At 50.3% G+C, this 16,382-nt stretch overlaps 1 protein-coding gene across 3 annotated transcripts in view; it reads left to right on the top strand.

Annotated features, from left to right (window-relative positions):
- Positions 1–10,943: 10,943 nt before the first annotated feature.
- The window catches only part of ADCY8 (adenylate cyclase 8), a 137,165-nt gene continuing 131,726 nt past the window's right edge, over positions 10,944–16,382 (top strand). For 2 of the 3 annotated variants that reach the window (XM_036338035.1, XM_036338036.1), the window contains exon 1: positions 10,944–12,439. In XM_036338035.1, the coding sequence (XP_036193928.1) occupies positions 11,486–12,439 (954 nt within the window). In that variant the 5' untranslated portion in view covers positions 10,944–11,485. The remainder of the gene's footprint in view (positions 12,440–16,382) is intronic. The other variant, XM_036338034.1, reaches the window with a different exon arrangement.

The following is a 16,382-nucleotide window of genomic DNA, read 5'->3' on the forward strand; positions in this document are numbered from 1 at the left end:
CTTCTGAACTTGTCTAGACAATATGCTCATTTTAACTGGTGCGGACAAAACTGAGCTTTTGAATGAAATGGGAATGTGAGTCAACAGAGCATGCTATATGTAGATTGAAAATAATGGCCAAAGATGCAATTGCATCCAAGTAACACCACAGAGACAGATCAGTCCAAGTGAAGCTCATTCCTGCTCCACAGCTCTCAGCAGCTTGGAGGGTTCAGCATCACTGAGCTGTGGCTTTTGTGGGCGAGCAGTCATCAGGTGGACATCGGGGACCGTTACAAATCCATTGGTGATGTCCCTTAAAAGCGAGTAAATATTTCTCCCAAGGAAGGAAAGTAACCTCCTCTGTTTCTTTCGTTAAGTTTTTCTGCCCAGGAAAAACTTAACAATATGAATCAAGGGAACTAAATTTCTCAATTATCTTTCATGGGGCCTTAGACACATCACTGAAGATCTGTGGGCTATTCATCTATAAACCAAAACCACGCACTAACAGTATGCACGTGGCCACTTAACTCTAAAATTCTAGAATTTCATCTTCATTTCCTTATGTTGCTCAATGGATTAGCACTATGCTACTCAGATGTAAAACGCCACTCAGATGAGCACTGGAAGCCAAGAAACGAGCCCGGCCCGTGTGGCTCGGTTGGTGGAGTGTCTCCGTTCACCAGGAGGTCGCTGGTTGATTACCGGCCAGGGCACAGGTCTGGGTTGTGTGCTCACCCACGGTGGGGGCATGGAAGAGACAGTCAATTGATGTTTCTCTCTCAGCGATGTTTATCTCTCTCTCTCCTCCCTTCCTCTCTCTAAAATCAATAAAACCCTTAAAAAACAAGAAAGAGAGAGAGAGAGAGAGGGAGGGAGGGAGAGAGAGAGAGAGAGAGAGAGAGAGAGAGAGAGAGAGAGAGAGAGAGAGAGAGAGAGAAAGGAAAGGAAAGGAAAGGAAAGGAAAGGAAAGGAAAGGAAAGGAAAGGAAAGGAAAGGAAAGGAAAGGAAAGGAAAGGAAAGGAAAGGAAAGGAAAGGAAAGGAAAGGAAAGAAAAGAATGACATAAAAAGATGCAAGCTTTAGGTGATGTGGGCAGGGGGCATGCACACACACATATACACGCTGTGGGCATGCGTACAACACTAACAACTATTTAGGAATGTCAGGGATGTCAAGTCCTGTAGTGGCTGGTGCTAACCACCTGTGCTTGGGGTGGAGGAGACGGCTGTCTGTGCATTTATACTGCCTTCAAGTTAGGACTCAGGGCCATTTATACAGAGGAGCTCTGTCACCTGCCCCGAAAATAAAACCCTACTAGTCCCACTAGGAGCTAGTTAGTGATCGTGAGCAAGTCGCTTAGCTTTCCGGAAACTCGGTTTTGCGACTAGTGATCAAGAGCGTTGGGGCCACGATAACATCCCAGCCACGCCGCTGGCACCCACAGCCCCTGCGCATGGCCTTCGCAGCCATGCTCCCTCCCTCCATCAGGTCTTGGCCTTCAGCCCCCTCTCCCCAGGGAAACCCATTTTCTTCCCACCCATCAGGTTTCACTTGATGTTATCACACAGATCCACCTGGCCCTCTCCAGGTCCCCACGCCCAAACAGGTGAGCGCTTGCTCTCAATTCATGACAACAAAAACCTTTTCTTTTTTATTTTATTTTATTTTTTGAGAGGGGGTGGGGAGAGGGAGGAGGGGTTTACTGTCCCCAAAAGACGAAGTCTAAGGTTACAAAATCAATAATAAATGCTCACCTATGACAGAGACATCACATGGATATCTTTTGGAATAGGTATTATTGTATTGTTATTCTTCCCAGTTTTCAAATGCGGATGCTGAAGTGGAGGGAATTTGAGTTACGTGGCCAAGGCACAGAACTGCCGCGGGAAGTCAGGATTTGAAACCAGATCCTGCATCAGGACTTTGTGAATGAAGGACAGACCCGGGTGCTGGTCCTGGCAGGCAACCCCTTTAACCTCTCTTGTGCCTCACGCCTTAAGATATCAGGGTGTGAGTCTCTAAGAACCCTTCCAGCTGTAAGTCACTGGTTAATGATCACCAGAGCATACTGTATTTCTTAGAATATCAGACACCATTAATTATAAGACACTCCATTATTTAATGCATCACTAAGAAAGGAAAAATGCTACTGATTACACTGTAAATAATGCTTTTTATCACTTAGAATTCTGATTTTATACTTACTGAAAGAGCATTTTTAAACATAGCGAAATACAGACTTTAACAGATATCACACTTAGAAGTACATAAAAAGAAAATATGGGTGACATAAATTGGGAAATAAATTCCTGAAACTTTCAAAGTGGTTCTCTCCTGAGTAACTTTCCCACTCAGAGTCACGAGTGCTCAAATTTCCTGGAAAATACCATCTTCTGTGCCATCAAGAGCATCATCTCATCTCTCTCAAGTGTTCTCCCAAGCTGCTCACCCTCATTCCTCAGGCTTTAATTCTGGCACTTTCCAGATCTTACTGGTGATGTGAACAGAAGGGTTTGTAGACAACCTCAGAGAGATATAATGTCAAAGGCTAGATCTGTGGTCCTTTTTCAATTGGGGGGCCAGAGACAAATGGGCCTCCTCTGTTGGGACCCCACTCGGGTCCGCTGCGCCCACTCCCAGCCACCCAGAGGAAGGTGGTAGGGTCCTAGGCTCGGGGCACACGGAGAAGTCATAACCAGATCCTGCCGTGGAGCCGTCGGTCTCCCCAGGAATTGAGGCCAAAGAACAAAGCTTTATTTGTGGCGACCTCCTTCCGGGTTCCACAGCCACAATGTCTAGACACTGTTTGTTGGCAATCCCCCTGGGGCTTGTAAGGAGTACACTCACGAAAAATTAATCAATCTGCCTATTAGTGTACGCGGTCGTCAGGGAGCATCCACAGCGGTAATGAAGACAAAGGGCACCAGATGGTTCCTCTGATCCTAGCTCGGGCTACTCTGTGTCCCCTCCCTGATCGTCCCCTGTCCTGCCTGACTCCTCCCAGTCCCCACTCATTTTCTATGGCACCTCTGGGCATCTTTCCTCCTGTGATTCGGGGGCGAGCACATGGACTTGAACACCTCTGTTGACACCATGTCCCATTTCTGAATCATGCAGAGGAATTGCTGCGTGGGCTTGATGAGGCCTCGGTTTCCTCATCTGTCCTATGGGGGTATCGACGTCTAACTTGCAGGGTGGTTGTGCGGATTCAATACAATAAAGTATGTGGATGTGCCGGGTTCCCGCTGAGTAAGTGCAGGTTACCCGTCCTCCTTCTCTCCCTCCTGTCTTTCTCAACCCTCCTATTCTTCCTTCCTTTTCTCCTTCCATATCAAGCTCTTTCCAAATCCTTTGCCACCTTTCCTCCCTCCTTCCTCTCTCTTATCACTTATTTTTTCTTTCCTTCTTTCTTTATTTCCTCCTTTATTTCTACCCTACCTTTTTTCCTACCCCCTGCCCATTCTGGGTTTGTTTTTTTTTTTTTTTTTGCATGATTAAAAAAAAAAAAAAAAGAGCGACATGATATTTTTAAATTTAGAATGCTCCCAGCAGCTGGAGAAAGGAGGCAGACTACAAGGAGAGAGACATGTTCCATCCACTGAAACATCTGGGTGAGAGGACGGAGCCAGAAATAGGAAAGCTGCAGGGGGGCGGGGGGGGGGCGGAGAAAGTTGTGATCTTCCTGCTCAGTAGTTCACAGGCCTTGTTTTGGGAGTGGATGGGGCATTTTTCTGTGAGGCACCAAACCATCCCGGGTGCTTTATATGAATTACCTTTAGGCTTCAAAAAACCTGGCCAAGTGGTTATTTCCCTCATATTATGAAAGCTGAAAAATTTTAAGTAATTTGGTCAAGGTCACAGAGCTAGCACCTTGCAAAGTCAGAGCTAAGAATAAGTCCTGCTGACTACAGAATCCCCTCTTTTCACTAAACCACAGCCTCAGGTAATGATTCCAGTTAGAATCTCGGACTAGACCAGGCACTTCCAAACATTTTTTTTTTTAACTGCAATTCGCATTAAGAAATCCACTGTAAATTGGGGTCAGTACCGTGTGTGTGTGCGTGTGTGTGTGTGTGTGTGTGTGTGTGTGATGTTATCCAGATCTAGTAGATTTTGATTAGGTAATGAGCGTTCAAATATCAAATATCAAGTTGGATATAAGAAATACCATGTTAAATTGCACTTTGATTTGTGAATTTCAGATAATGTCAAATCAAGAGTTTGATAAGGTCTTTTCCTGAAATTTTATCAAACTTCCTTCTGTTCCTCAGAGAGAAGAATCTGGCTGTTGAAGAATGCCTTTGCATAGAGTGGCAAGACATAATTATCCTTATGAGTCTTCCTTACTCTCTTTAATTAATTTACTCTTTAAATGCCAGTGGAGACCCCCGAGTTGATTTTACAACCTAGGATTTGGTTGGAACCAACAGAGCAAACCCCACTGACCGGGACGTGTGAATCTTGTGCATTTAGTGTCTGTGCAGAGAGAAATGGGAGTGCACAGGACATAATCAGCCGGGCTTAGAAGAAACATAAAGCAAGGAATGACACCAGACTAAGAAGATGCTCCCAAACTGGGGGGGGGGGGGGGGGGGGGAGGGAGGGAGGGAGAGGGAGAGGGAGAGAGAGAGAGAGAGAGAGAGAGAGAGAGAGAGAGAGAGAGAGAGAGAAAGAGAGAGAGAAGGGCACACAAAGAGAAACACACAGGGAGCTACTGCGTCCTAAACCACAGCTTCCCAGCAGTGCCCTGGAGAGGGGCCAGCAAGTCAAGCACATGGGACCAAAGGCAGACCTGCGGAGACTCTCCTGTCTGTGTTGAGAGGAAGCAAGGCAGAGGGCAGTGGGGACCGAGTGAGCAGGACCGAAGGCTGACTGCCTCGGTGCTGAGCTGGAGTGGGACCTGGAGTGGAACCATTTGCCAATGGACAGCCAAAGACCAGCGGTCATGCTCGGCATGGGTGGGTGTCCCCCACCTGGGCACCACATCACTATGGCATCTACCTGGGATCAGGAGGGTACAGATGAAAGCCTCGGGAAGGATTTAAGTGTCTCTCCAACTGGATGAAAACAGAAATACACTGGTTTTTGAAAGGTGAAGACTTACGTTTCTTTCACACTCAGTTAATGAACTGAATCCACATATGTGTCAATGTAAATTCACACAAGTACATTTCTATTATAATGTTATCTATATATTTTAGCCTAAATATCCTAAATAGAGTCCCCAAAAAAACCTCTGGGCTTTGGGGAGGAAGACAGTAATAGGGCAACATATTTTAAAAAATAAGAACTTTTTCGGTATTGAAATAGCAATCAGGTAGTTTTTGTTTTGTTTTGAACGAGAATAGAGAACAATGATCTGTTTTGCTTCCCACTGAGGGAGATCATTTCTCTCCGAGCCTTCATATGCGTGTCAAATATTTAAAAACAGATCTTAAACAATGGCCCAAAGAAGATTTGGTGAGATGGTGAACTAGCTGGAAACCCTTTATTTTTCATCACTACTTATTTTAGCTAGCTTCTTAATGGTTCCTCTAATGCAGCGGTCGCCAACCGGTGGTCCACGGGCCACTGGTGGTCCGTGAGGTCCAAAACGTTGGCAACCACTGCCCTAATAGGCTGGGCGCGCACTCACGTGTGTGTGTGTGTGTGTGTGTGTGTGTGTGTGTGTGTGTGTGTGTTCCCATGATTTCAGTAAGTGAAGGCTCCCTGGGTGACGTAACCCTCTACTAGCAGTTAAACCAGAGACAAGGGCATCATCTTCTCAGAGGAACAGAATGTGTCTCTGTCTCCCTGGGAGATTTCTCCCCGACTTGCCTGACGGATGAATTCTGTATATTAATATACTGGCTCGGAATTGTTTTCTCACTGAGGAGACTCACTTCTCCTTCCAGGCACCAGAAGCTAATTTAAACTAGTTCCTGTGAAGACCCAGAAGGTATACAAAGGTTTTTTTCCTCTTGCATTTTACAAGGCAAAGGAAATACGAGACAGACGTAAGATACATTTTATTGTCTCTGTTGTGCATGGGACTGCATTCCAGAGGAAATGGGGGTCCAAAGTTTGGAATTCACAGAGTCTTGTCAGGGGTGAGCTTACTGTAGACACTCCTGACTTTTCCTGGAGCTGAGTCAAAGCAGCGAAGGTCTTGGCATTTCCTAAAAGCAGGGCTCCAGGCCAGGCAGGCATTTCCTTCCCCACCCCCCGGCTTTACTGAGCCGTAATCAAAACTAAAATTGTATGTATTTAGAGGGCTTGTTCTAGATCTGTGAAATACACGGTTGGTATTTTAATAGGGATTGCACTGAATCTATAGATTCCTTTGGGTAGTATGAATATTTTAATGATGTTGATTGTACCAATCCATGAACACGGTATGTTCTTCCATTTGTTTATATCTTCCTCTATCTCTTTTTTTCAACATCCTGAAGTGTTCCCAGTACAGGTCTTTTACCTCCTTGGTTAAGTTTATTCCTAAGTTTACTCCAAAGTATCTTGATTTTTTGTTGTTGTTGCATTGGTAAATGGGACGGATTTTTTAGTTTTTCTTTCTGGAAGCTCATTATTGGTATATAAAAATGCCATCGATTTCTGTGTGTGAATTTTGTATCCTGCTCCATTGCTGAATTCGTTCATTTAAAGTGCACTGGTTAGGGGCAACTTGATGTTTTGGTAAACTTATGCAGTGTGAGTCAATTGCCACAACCACGCTAATGAACACACGCACCACCTCATGTAGTTATCGTCTCCTTTGTTTTTCTTTATGTGTGCCTATAGGGTGAGAATATTTCAGACCTCCCCTCTCTGCAAATATCACCTGCTTTTCCTTTAAGGACTTCCAGCCCTGGAAGCTGCCTTGTCACCAACACCCTCCTTCCCTTTGGAAACAGGATCCCTCTGGTTTCAGGTCCCCTTTCTGAACTGAGTCCATCTTTTCTTTGACATGTGAATATTTCATGTCTTCGGTGAGCATCAGGGTTCCTACTGGTCTTTTGCAGAAGGCACAGCTCTTACAAAATTTGAATCCCCATATTAATATTGTTGACCTAGGAAGTCAAAGATGCATCTGAGTGGAAAACAAATGTCCTTTTCTTGAACATATCTGCCGTAAATGTGGCCGGTGGTATTCAGTAACATCACAAAACAAATACATTGGTTTCCAATGAGGCAAAAGGGTGTTTCCCCATTAACCACCCCCCACAGGAAGAAAAGCAGACCCAATCAATTATTTTGGTTAAACCCAATATGTGAAAATCTGCTTTTTCACAAACTGTAGAAATAGTGCCTACAGCTTGAACTGAGCAAACAGACACCTTCTATTCTAAGAATGAGTTCTGCTCCCTTTCTCTGCCATTCGGTCATCCTACCGGGCTTCCCAAAGCTGAAATATCTCAGAAGTCTCTTATTTCATTGGCACGTGGACTCTCAAAATATATTTGACATTTTCATTTCCATCTTCTATTTAAATTAGGTCAACATTGGTTGACTGCCTGTGGCAGCATTTTTATTAAGCTCACAAATGCTAGATTTATATGTTCCAAATCTAGTTGATGGAATTCTGATGTCTGTTAATTGGAAGATGCTGGATAAGTTACTTAGCCACCTGGAGCCTCAGTATCCTAGTCAGTAAAATGGGAATAAGAAGAAGTACAAAAGGATCTAACTCAGAGAATTGCTGGGATGAATCAAGGGTATATTTATAAAGACCTTAAAGGAGGGTTTCACCCTTCAGGAGAGATTCATGGGGAGAGGTGAGACACAAATGGGTAAGCAGATCCTTGTAAGGAGGGCCATTCTATAAGTACACAGAACAGACTATTGTACAACAGAGAAGGAAGTCAATTTCACTGGGGGGATCAGGAGAAGCTTCCTGCAGAGGACACTGCTAAGGCTTTGAAGGATGAGGTGGGTGGTGTTTGGGGGGAGGAAAATGGAGAAGGGTCTGGGTACAAAAGGCAGCAAGATGGCAAAATCCTGTCCCGGATCAGAGTAGAGCCCCGGCCATAATAAAGCAGGAATAAAGGGAAGCCTGATGAGAAGTCCATGCGGCCTCAAAGCAGTGTGTTGGCATCTCTCCTTCTAAGTGATCATCACTTGGAGGTTTGTATGTTCCCCAAAGCCTCTGAATATGTGTGCTGAGCCCAGGCTGTCATTTAAAAAGCAGAATGAGTTGGGGGCTGAATGGCACTGTGTCATCCCAAGAAGAAGAATAACATGTGAATCTAACTGTGTCATCCATGCTCTTACTGTAAAACAACTTGTTCTAACAACACCAACAGCAAAGGAGAGCTCAGAGGTCAGCTGACCAGATGCAGCGCTTCCTCCCTGACACATTCGTTTCAACCTCTGATTCATGAAACCCTCTGAGTTTCTTTCTGTGGCATGCTCCGCTTCTCCACCAGCCTGACTCATTTCATCTGATTGGGTCCAATCTCCCCCTCCTTGGCACGCCTCCTGCTGCTGCTGAATAAATAAATCATCCTGGGATGTGTCCAGGAGGAAGATTCTCATAGGAAAGTTCCATCTGCAGTCCGCCCCTCGTGTGTTCAGGCTGGGTTCTCAGGCGCCCAAGGAGGAAGAATTGGGGAAATAAAGAGGTGTCTTCCTCTGCCAAGTGGACAAATATGGTCATTAGCACAGGCAACCTGGGGCTATGCCCACAGAGAGAGAACACAGCTCCACACACACCTCCTCTGGGGTCTGCAGGAACCCGCCTCCCTCCCTTCCCAGCCCGAGGCCCAGTCTGCTGTCGCTCCTCTAGTTAAGAAACTTCCTACCCATCTGAGTGTCAGTACAGCTGGCGAGGCTGATGGGTCCATGGAATTTAGGGAAGAAAGACGCAAGCTGCATCCCTTCTCAGGTATGTCATTCCTGGGATGGCTTCATTAAGATCTAGGTAACTACAAAACAGAGTCATTGTTGTTGTTGTTTTGCGGGGAGGGGGGACGCAGGGAGAGAGAGGGGCTTTGGCCCTAACTTCCGGCCCCATTGGATAGGCCAGCTACTCTGGGAGACCTTTACAGTTAAATTAATTAATCTAACTGGGTTAAAAATAGAATCACCATTCCTTCTACTTAAAATTGAGTGTTTACTATGGTTGCCTTTCTTGGGGATGGGAGAATACACCTCTAAGGGACTAGTGTCCAAGGGGTCATTCCCAGGATGTGTTCATCCAGAAATCTACTGGTCGGGGATGTGGAAAAACGTTACAGGCTTCTTCCCGCTTCTGGGATTCTCCGTGTTAAGGCCCGTGTTGCGTGTAAACCAAAATCACGTGCGTGGAAAAGGAAGCATTAACAAGGAAAGAATTTCTGGGACACGGTGGCACGAATATACGTAGCTGGCCACCAAGAGCTAATCTTGCCCTAAGCAGTCGGAGGGACGGAGCCTCTCTAGGCCGGGGCAGGGGACATCGCTCGCTCGCTCCGAGGGCAGAGGGGCGGCGGGCGAGGCGGGTCATTTAGGCTTCACGAGAGCGCGAAAGCGCCCAGAGCCTGACGTCATCGGCCATCAGCTGACTGTGCTCAGGGCCCGGGCTCCGCCGCCTGCAGCCGCAGCCGCAGAAGTGGCGGCCACCACGGCTGGGCCACATTCAGCCGCGGCTCGGGTCTGCGGCGGCCGCACTAGCCCTGGGACTCGGCACCTGGGGCGCCGCTCTGCAGGCGCGGACGCAGACACCGGGCGCCCCCGGCGGCACCGCGGTCCCTCGGAGCATCCCAGGGGTTTTGCCCACAGCCCGGCGCCTGAGCCCAGCGGGCGGGAAAGCGGGCGCTGGAAACGCCTTCCTGCGTCCTCCTCCGGGCCCCCTCCCGGGCCCAGGGAGAGCCTCGGCGGGCCAGGCGCTCGGGGGCGCGCCTTGCAACGCCCGGGATCGGTGGAGTAAAAACTCCGCCGGAAGCTGCCCGCCGCTACAATTTCGGCTTCTTGGGGTTTTGTGCTTTCGAGCCCGAAAGTTGGCTTCACCCACAGCCCCGTGGGAAGGGCGGAACGGAGACCCTCAATTCCGCGCGCCGGGCTCTCGGAGTCCGTGGGCAAAGGGCCTGCGCGTCCCGGCTGCGCACCTGCGGGGGCCCGGAGCCTTCAAAAGCACCGCGGAGCCCGCCCGCACCGCCAGCCGGAGCGCGGGACCCGCGGAGGGGGTCCGGCTGGGGCGCCACCGCCCGCCCCGGCCCGCAGCTGCCGCCTTCCAGACCTGGGGCGTCCGGGAAGATCGGGGTGCCAGGTCCCTGCCGCCCCCTCCCCTCCCCCCAAGTTCCGGGGGCGTGGCTTGGCGCGAGGCGGGGGGAGTCTCCTCGGGTGTCTGAGCAATCTGACAGGTCTCCCAATTCCTGCCGCCGCCGGCGCCCACCGCGCGCTCCGCTCCTCGGCGGGTCCCTGGATCTGGAGGCATCTCCGTGACTGCCCCGCGGCCTCGGGCTTCCCTTCTCGCCCGAACCTTACGCCGCAGCACCCACTCGGCCTCGGTTCTGGCCTTGGATTCGCACGGATGACTTCTCTCCGTTCTCCGGGCGGCTGGCTTTGGGGCCCTCCCCACTTTTTCCGGCCCCCGCCTCCCGCTGCTCCGGGCTCCGGGCCGAATGGACTCCAGAGAGCGCAGTGAAGGGCATGGGAACCGTGAGCTGCGCCTCGTCGCAAGCACAGCTGGCGGGGTGGACCTCGTCTTATTGCCGCGACTGGGACCCTGAGACCCTCCCCGCGCCCGGATGGATGCGTGGGGCCGGAGCCAGCCCTGCTCCGTCAGTCCTCGCTCAGGAAGTAGAGGCAGCCAGAAACGATGAGCCCAGAAGGGAGACTCAGCACACCCCCTCCTCCAAATTAACTGTTTGGTGACTTGTTAGCGCGGAGGCTTCCACCTCTCCAACCCGCCAGCCGGCACCCAGTCCTCCCCCCTTCGTTGCCCCCGCCCCCGGCTCCGCCCCGGCTCCCCAGCCCCGCGAAATGGAGTTCTCCGAAGGGCTCTGTTCCAGCCACAGCTGCTAACTTCGCACCCGTCGCCTCTGCCGGTCACCCTAGGCCAGCCCCCCTCAACCACCCGGCCGTGGGCGTCCCGAGCCCGGTGCCGCAGCCAGGACCCGCCTGGCGCGCAGCAGAAGCGCGGCGCCCGGGAGCCTCTTGGAGAGCAAAGGCTGCGCCAAGACAGGGAGCCGAGAACCGGCCTAGAAGCCCAAGCCCGAGCCCGGGAAGGGGGCTGCGTGGCCCAGAGCCCCGCGGCTTCTGCGGACGAATAGCCGCCGCTGCCGCTCACCCAAGCTGCGCGGGTCGGCGGGAGGGCGGTGCGCCAGGACGCGGGGGTCGGTGGCGATCTTCCAGGCGCCCTTGGCCCCGGGCGCACTATGACCTGACCTGCAGGGGGCCTCCTGCTCCGGACTCCTGCCGCCACCGGGCGGCCGGGACCAAGGGCTCCACGCCAAGCTCCTACGAAGCCGCCTTCGGGTCTTCAGGAGCCCCCTCCCCCAGCCACCTCCCTCGGGCTCTGCGCCTCCTCCCTGCGGCCCGGCGTCATGGAGCTCTCCGATGTGCGCTGCCTCGGCGGCAGCGAGGAACTCTACACCATCCACCCCACGCCCCCGGCCGGCGACGGCGGGAGCGGCTCCCGGCCGCAGCGGCTACTGTGGCAGACGGCGGTGCGGCACATCACCGAGCAGCGCTTCATTCATGGGCACCGGGGCGGCGGCGGGAGCGGGGGCTCCGGCAAAGGCTCTGACCCTGCGGGCGGAGGCCCCAACCACCACGCCTCGCAGCTGTCCGGCGACTTGGCGCTCCCCCTGTATTCGCTGGGCACCTCGGAGAGAGCGCACGGTACCAGCGGCACCAAAGTCTTCCCTGAACGCAGCGGGAGCGGCAGCGCCAGCGGCAGCGGGGGAGGGGGCGACCTGGGGTTCCTGCACCTGGACTGCGCCCCCAGCAACTCGGATTTCTTCCTCAATGGGGGCTACAGCTACCGAGGGGTCATCTTCCCCACCCTGCGCAACTCCTTCAAGTCACGGGACCTGGAGCGCCTCTACCAGCGCTATTTCCTGGGCCAGAGGCGCAAATCCGAGGTGGTGATGAATGTGCTGGACGTGCTGACCAAGCTCACCCTCCTGGTTCTCCACCTGAGCCTGGCCTCGGCGCCCATGGACCCGCTGAAGGGCATCCTGCTGGGCTTCTTCACGGGCATCGAGGTGGTCATCTGCGCCCTGGTGGTGGTCAGGAAGGACACCACTTCGCACACGTACCTGCAGTACAGCGGCCTGGTCACCTGGGTGGCCATGACCACCCAGATCTTGGCCGCGGGCCTTGGGTACGGGCTCCTGGGTGACGGCATCGGCTACGTGCTCTTCACGCTGTTCGCCACCTATAGCATGCTGCCGCTGCCGCTCACCTGGGCCATCCTGGCCGGCCTGGGCACTTCGCTGCTGCAGGTGGTCCTCCAAGTGGTGATCCCCCGACTGGCGGTCATTGCCATCAACCAGGTAACTCTTGCCTGCCTCGCTCTTCCCCTGGGTGGTGTGGAAATAGCATTCCGAGAGGCAGGTGGCCTGCTCACTTGAGTCCCCGCCCTGGGGTGGGCCCAGGGCCTTGTACCTGGGAGGTCCTGGTCCTGGGTGTTACTGGGTGGCATTTCTCTTCCTAGAGGAATTGGAACTAAAACCTCTAAAGTTTCTGTCAACACCCTGCCCTCCCCCCCACCCCATTCTGATTCTGTGAGTATTTCATCCCTGACATCAGCCAGGAAGCCAGCGTCTTCCTACTCCGCACACCTCCCGGGGTCAGTAGTCTCTGGAGTAGGAGGCAGGGGGGAGGAGAAGCACCCAGTTGAGAAGGTGACCCATTTCCTCCCAGCTTGGCTCTGAGAGTCCCCGCAGGGAGTGCTAAGGGACTCTGGGATTCAGAGCTGGGTTGCTGTGTATCTTCGGGCCGCACATCCTCAATGCTCGGAGGAATCAATGTTTGCTAAGCACATACTAATTGCTAGTGCTGGAATCCGACTTCTGTCATCTCACCCCATACTGCAGACAATCCTATGACACGCATTTATCTGGAAATTCTTGATTGCTTTGGGGACCTACTGACGATGTCTTCTTTGCAGAAGCCACCCCAATACTCTGAATCAGTCAACCTTGGGAATTGGGGCCAAGGTGGGTGTCATTGACCAAGAAAGCAAGTTTTGCTTAATTGAAAAGGGGCATATTAATGCAGACGGTTTGAAATATTTAGATGGAACCTGACCCTTCAGGTCCCTTTCTCCCGCTTTATTCCGCTCTTTCCCTATTAAATATGGATGTGTTTAGTGAACAAAGTTCCCATTGTCTGTGAATGAGAAGGTAGACAGTGCCTCTATTGTTTCAGCTCATTAGAATCAATAGATAATTTATGGTCTGGCACTTTCTTTGCCAAATGTCTGGTGGTAACAGGAGACTGGGTTTGGGGGCTTCTGGATAAAGATGAGGGGAACACATCAGTGGAAGTGTTTTCCCATAGAAGGCTGGTGACAGGTGCTGGCCGCTCGGTGAGTCCCTGCTCTAGCCTCAGGCTCTGTGCCACTTCTGCTGTACCTGAAGCTTAAAAACTCCTCCTCCGTGTGCCCAGCTTTGAACAGATGGTTCATAAGATAAGCTGGTACAACACCTCTGAAAATTGCTCATGATTTGTAGAGCACTGGCACCGTGTGAGTGGTTGACCCATGGTTGACCTTCTGGGCTTCTGGCAGTTTAGGATTCTCTCCCTTCTCTGATGGCTCTGTCTGCATTGCTCAGGCTAGTCATCTGGTTGGCAGTGTTTACAGTGCTTTCTGAAGGCTCCCTGTGTAGAGCAACGAGTATGTAAAGTATGTGGCTATGGTCTTCAGGCATGAGATGGGGCCATGAGAGCCTCGGTTAGTAGGGGATGACCAGCTGAACTTTTCTAATTAAAGACAATAATGAAAGTTGTATCAAAATGACCAGGAACCTTAATACCTCCTTGTGATAAAGATTCAATTTTGAATTGTATAACATTATATTTTAACTGTGTTTCTCAATCCTGTTTGTACATGGATCTGAACTGAATCTCACGTTCTTCCAAGTTTTCTCATTATTTTTTTTTGCATTTTTGTTACCATACCTAACCATCAGATCTCTGTTCCCCCTCCTCCCTTTCCCCCTTCCCATCCTCTTCTTTTGTCCTCTCGTCTTTCTTTCCCCATCTCTTTTTTTCTCTATAGGTTGTTCTCACAATACAGCATAGCTATTTGGTCACGTGCAGAAAATTCCATTATAAGCTACTGCTTTTTCATACACTAGCCTTCCTAGGGACGCATTACCAAAAGATTTCATCCAGTCGGCTTGGAATAGTATTTGGAAAAACACATCCTAAGTGGCAAAAGATGAATATTTTCTAAGTTCTAAGTATAGAGACACTTTTCATGCCAAATGAATCCAGAAAGTAAATTTTGGCTCCATATTTGTTTTATATTCTACTCAAATACTACCAGATGGCAGGAGATTAAAAATAACCCCAACATGTCTTCCCACACCCACCTCATCATAAACAATCCTACACTGTGAAAGCCAAGGCCCTGGTACATGCAAACCAAGTTCATCAAACTTTCTGTTTAGGGAGGAGTTGTAGATGAACTACCATTTCTAAGTTGAGTCACCTTTCACCTAACAATCTGAGCGCTATCCTTCACTTTAGGTGCTGAAAGAGCCTTTGTGGCTTTGGCCACAAAACGTTTTCCTTTGGCGCCCTCTACAGGTCCAAGCTTCTTTCTTAGATCCTGCAGAGGGATGAAGATGAAGTGTAATCGCTTTAAAAATTAAAAATAAAAATCTGTGATTTTTGAATAGGCACTGTTTAGTTTTCCCTGCTTGGGTGTGGCAAAAGTAGGTTTACAGTTGTGAGTATGCGAAACACAGTTTATTCTTGTATCATTATTTATTAATTATTTTCCATAAGAACAACTATAAGCCTACTTTTGCCCCACCTTCTGCAAGGCACACTTAAAACCTGCCAACAGCCTCTCGTAGCAACTAGAATAAATCCTAACCCCTTACCATGGCCTCCTTGAGCCTCTGTGAGCTGGCTGCTGCTTCTCTACCTTTCTTTCTCTTCTCTTCTTCAGGTTCCAAATACTGTCCGCATTCTGTTCCTCCGATATCCCAAGCTCTTTCCCTCTTCCTAGCCTGCTGCCTAAAACCATTTTCCCAGGTCCTCACGTGACTGACGCATTCTCATTATGTCATTCACTCCCCAGTGCTTGGTGTGTCTTACTTTCTCCAGAGCACATCCACTATCTGAAATCATCTTACTTGTTTATGTGTATGGTGTTTCTTCCCCTGCCTCCACAACTGCCGGGGTCCAACCCCAGCGGGTCCAGGGGTTCCCAAAGGCGTAGACGGAGTCGGTGAAGAAGGAAGGACACGGAGACAGTGTTCAGTTGATCAGCAGCCTAGCCAGGATCCCCAGCCAGGATCTCCAGCCAAGTTCCGGTCTGGATCTCCAGCTAAGTTCCGGCTAGGATCTCCAGCCAGGTTCTGTGTCCATGTTCTCTTGCTAGGTTCTCCAGGTTCTCCAGCCAGGTTCTGTAGCCATGTTCCCTCGCTAGGTTCTCCAGCCAGGTTCTGTCCAAGTTCTCCAGCCAGGTTCAGTCACCAGGTTCTAGTCAGGTTCTCTTGCCAATTTCTGTAGTCAGGTTCAGTCCAGGATCTTTTGCCATGTTCTCTCGCTAGGTTCTGTCTCTAGGTTCTGAGGCCAGTTTCTGTCCAGGATCTTTTGCCATGTTCTCTCCAGCGAAGTTCTTCTGTCTCTAGAGAACGTTCTGTGTAGGTTCTGTGCCTCCTGGTTCTGTCTTCTCAGTTCTGTGTTCTAAGTTCTGACTCTTGCTGTCTTATTACATCTGTATTTATACCAGTTGATTCAATCCTATCAATCTCTATTACAAAGGTTAGGGTGTTTCTTATCTCCATTCCAGGGAGTAAAGATTATGTAGCTTAAGCATGATTGTTCGTAGTTAAAGTGATTAATTACCCGCCTGGCACTTAGTTAAGAGGTTTTATACCCTCCCTAACTTCAGGGGAAAATCCCTACCTGGGGAAACACCCTTTCTCAGAGACCTTGGTTAAAACACATAGTGCCAAGAAGGTGAGCAAACATATTAAGAACAGTATGCCATATATGCCAGGTCCCTTGAAACAGCAAGCATGGACCGGCTCCGGGCACACAACCTCAGGAGGTAAACACCACGTAAGGGCAAAGGCCTTGTCTGTCCTGTTTACTACTTGATCCTCAACACCTAGAAATCCCCGGCACATAGCAGGTACTCAACAGTCACTGAGTAACAAGGCTAGTCATCGCGCAGACAATATTATAAAACATCCAAGTCCCCTGACGTGTTGGTGAAGGCTTTCTACACACATGTAAGCTGTATCTATGTAA

The sequence above is a fragment of the Myotis myotis genome, unplaced genomic scaffold, assembly GCF_014108235.1.
Source record: "Myotis myotis isolate mMyoMyo1 unplaced genomic scaffold, mMyoMyo1.p scaffold_m19_p_16, whole genome shotgun sequence".
Lineage (NCBI taxonomy): Eukaryota > Metazoa > Chordata > Mammalia > Chiroptera > Vespertilionidae > Myotis > Myotis myotis.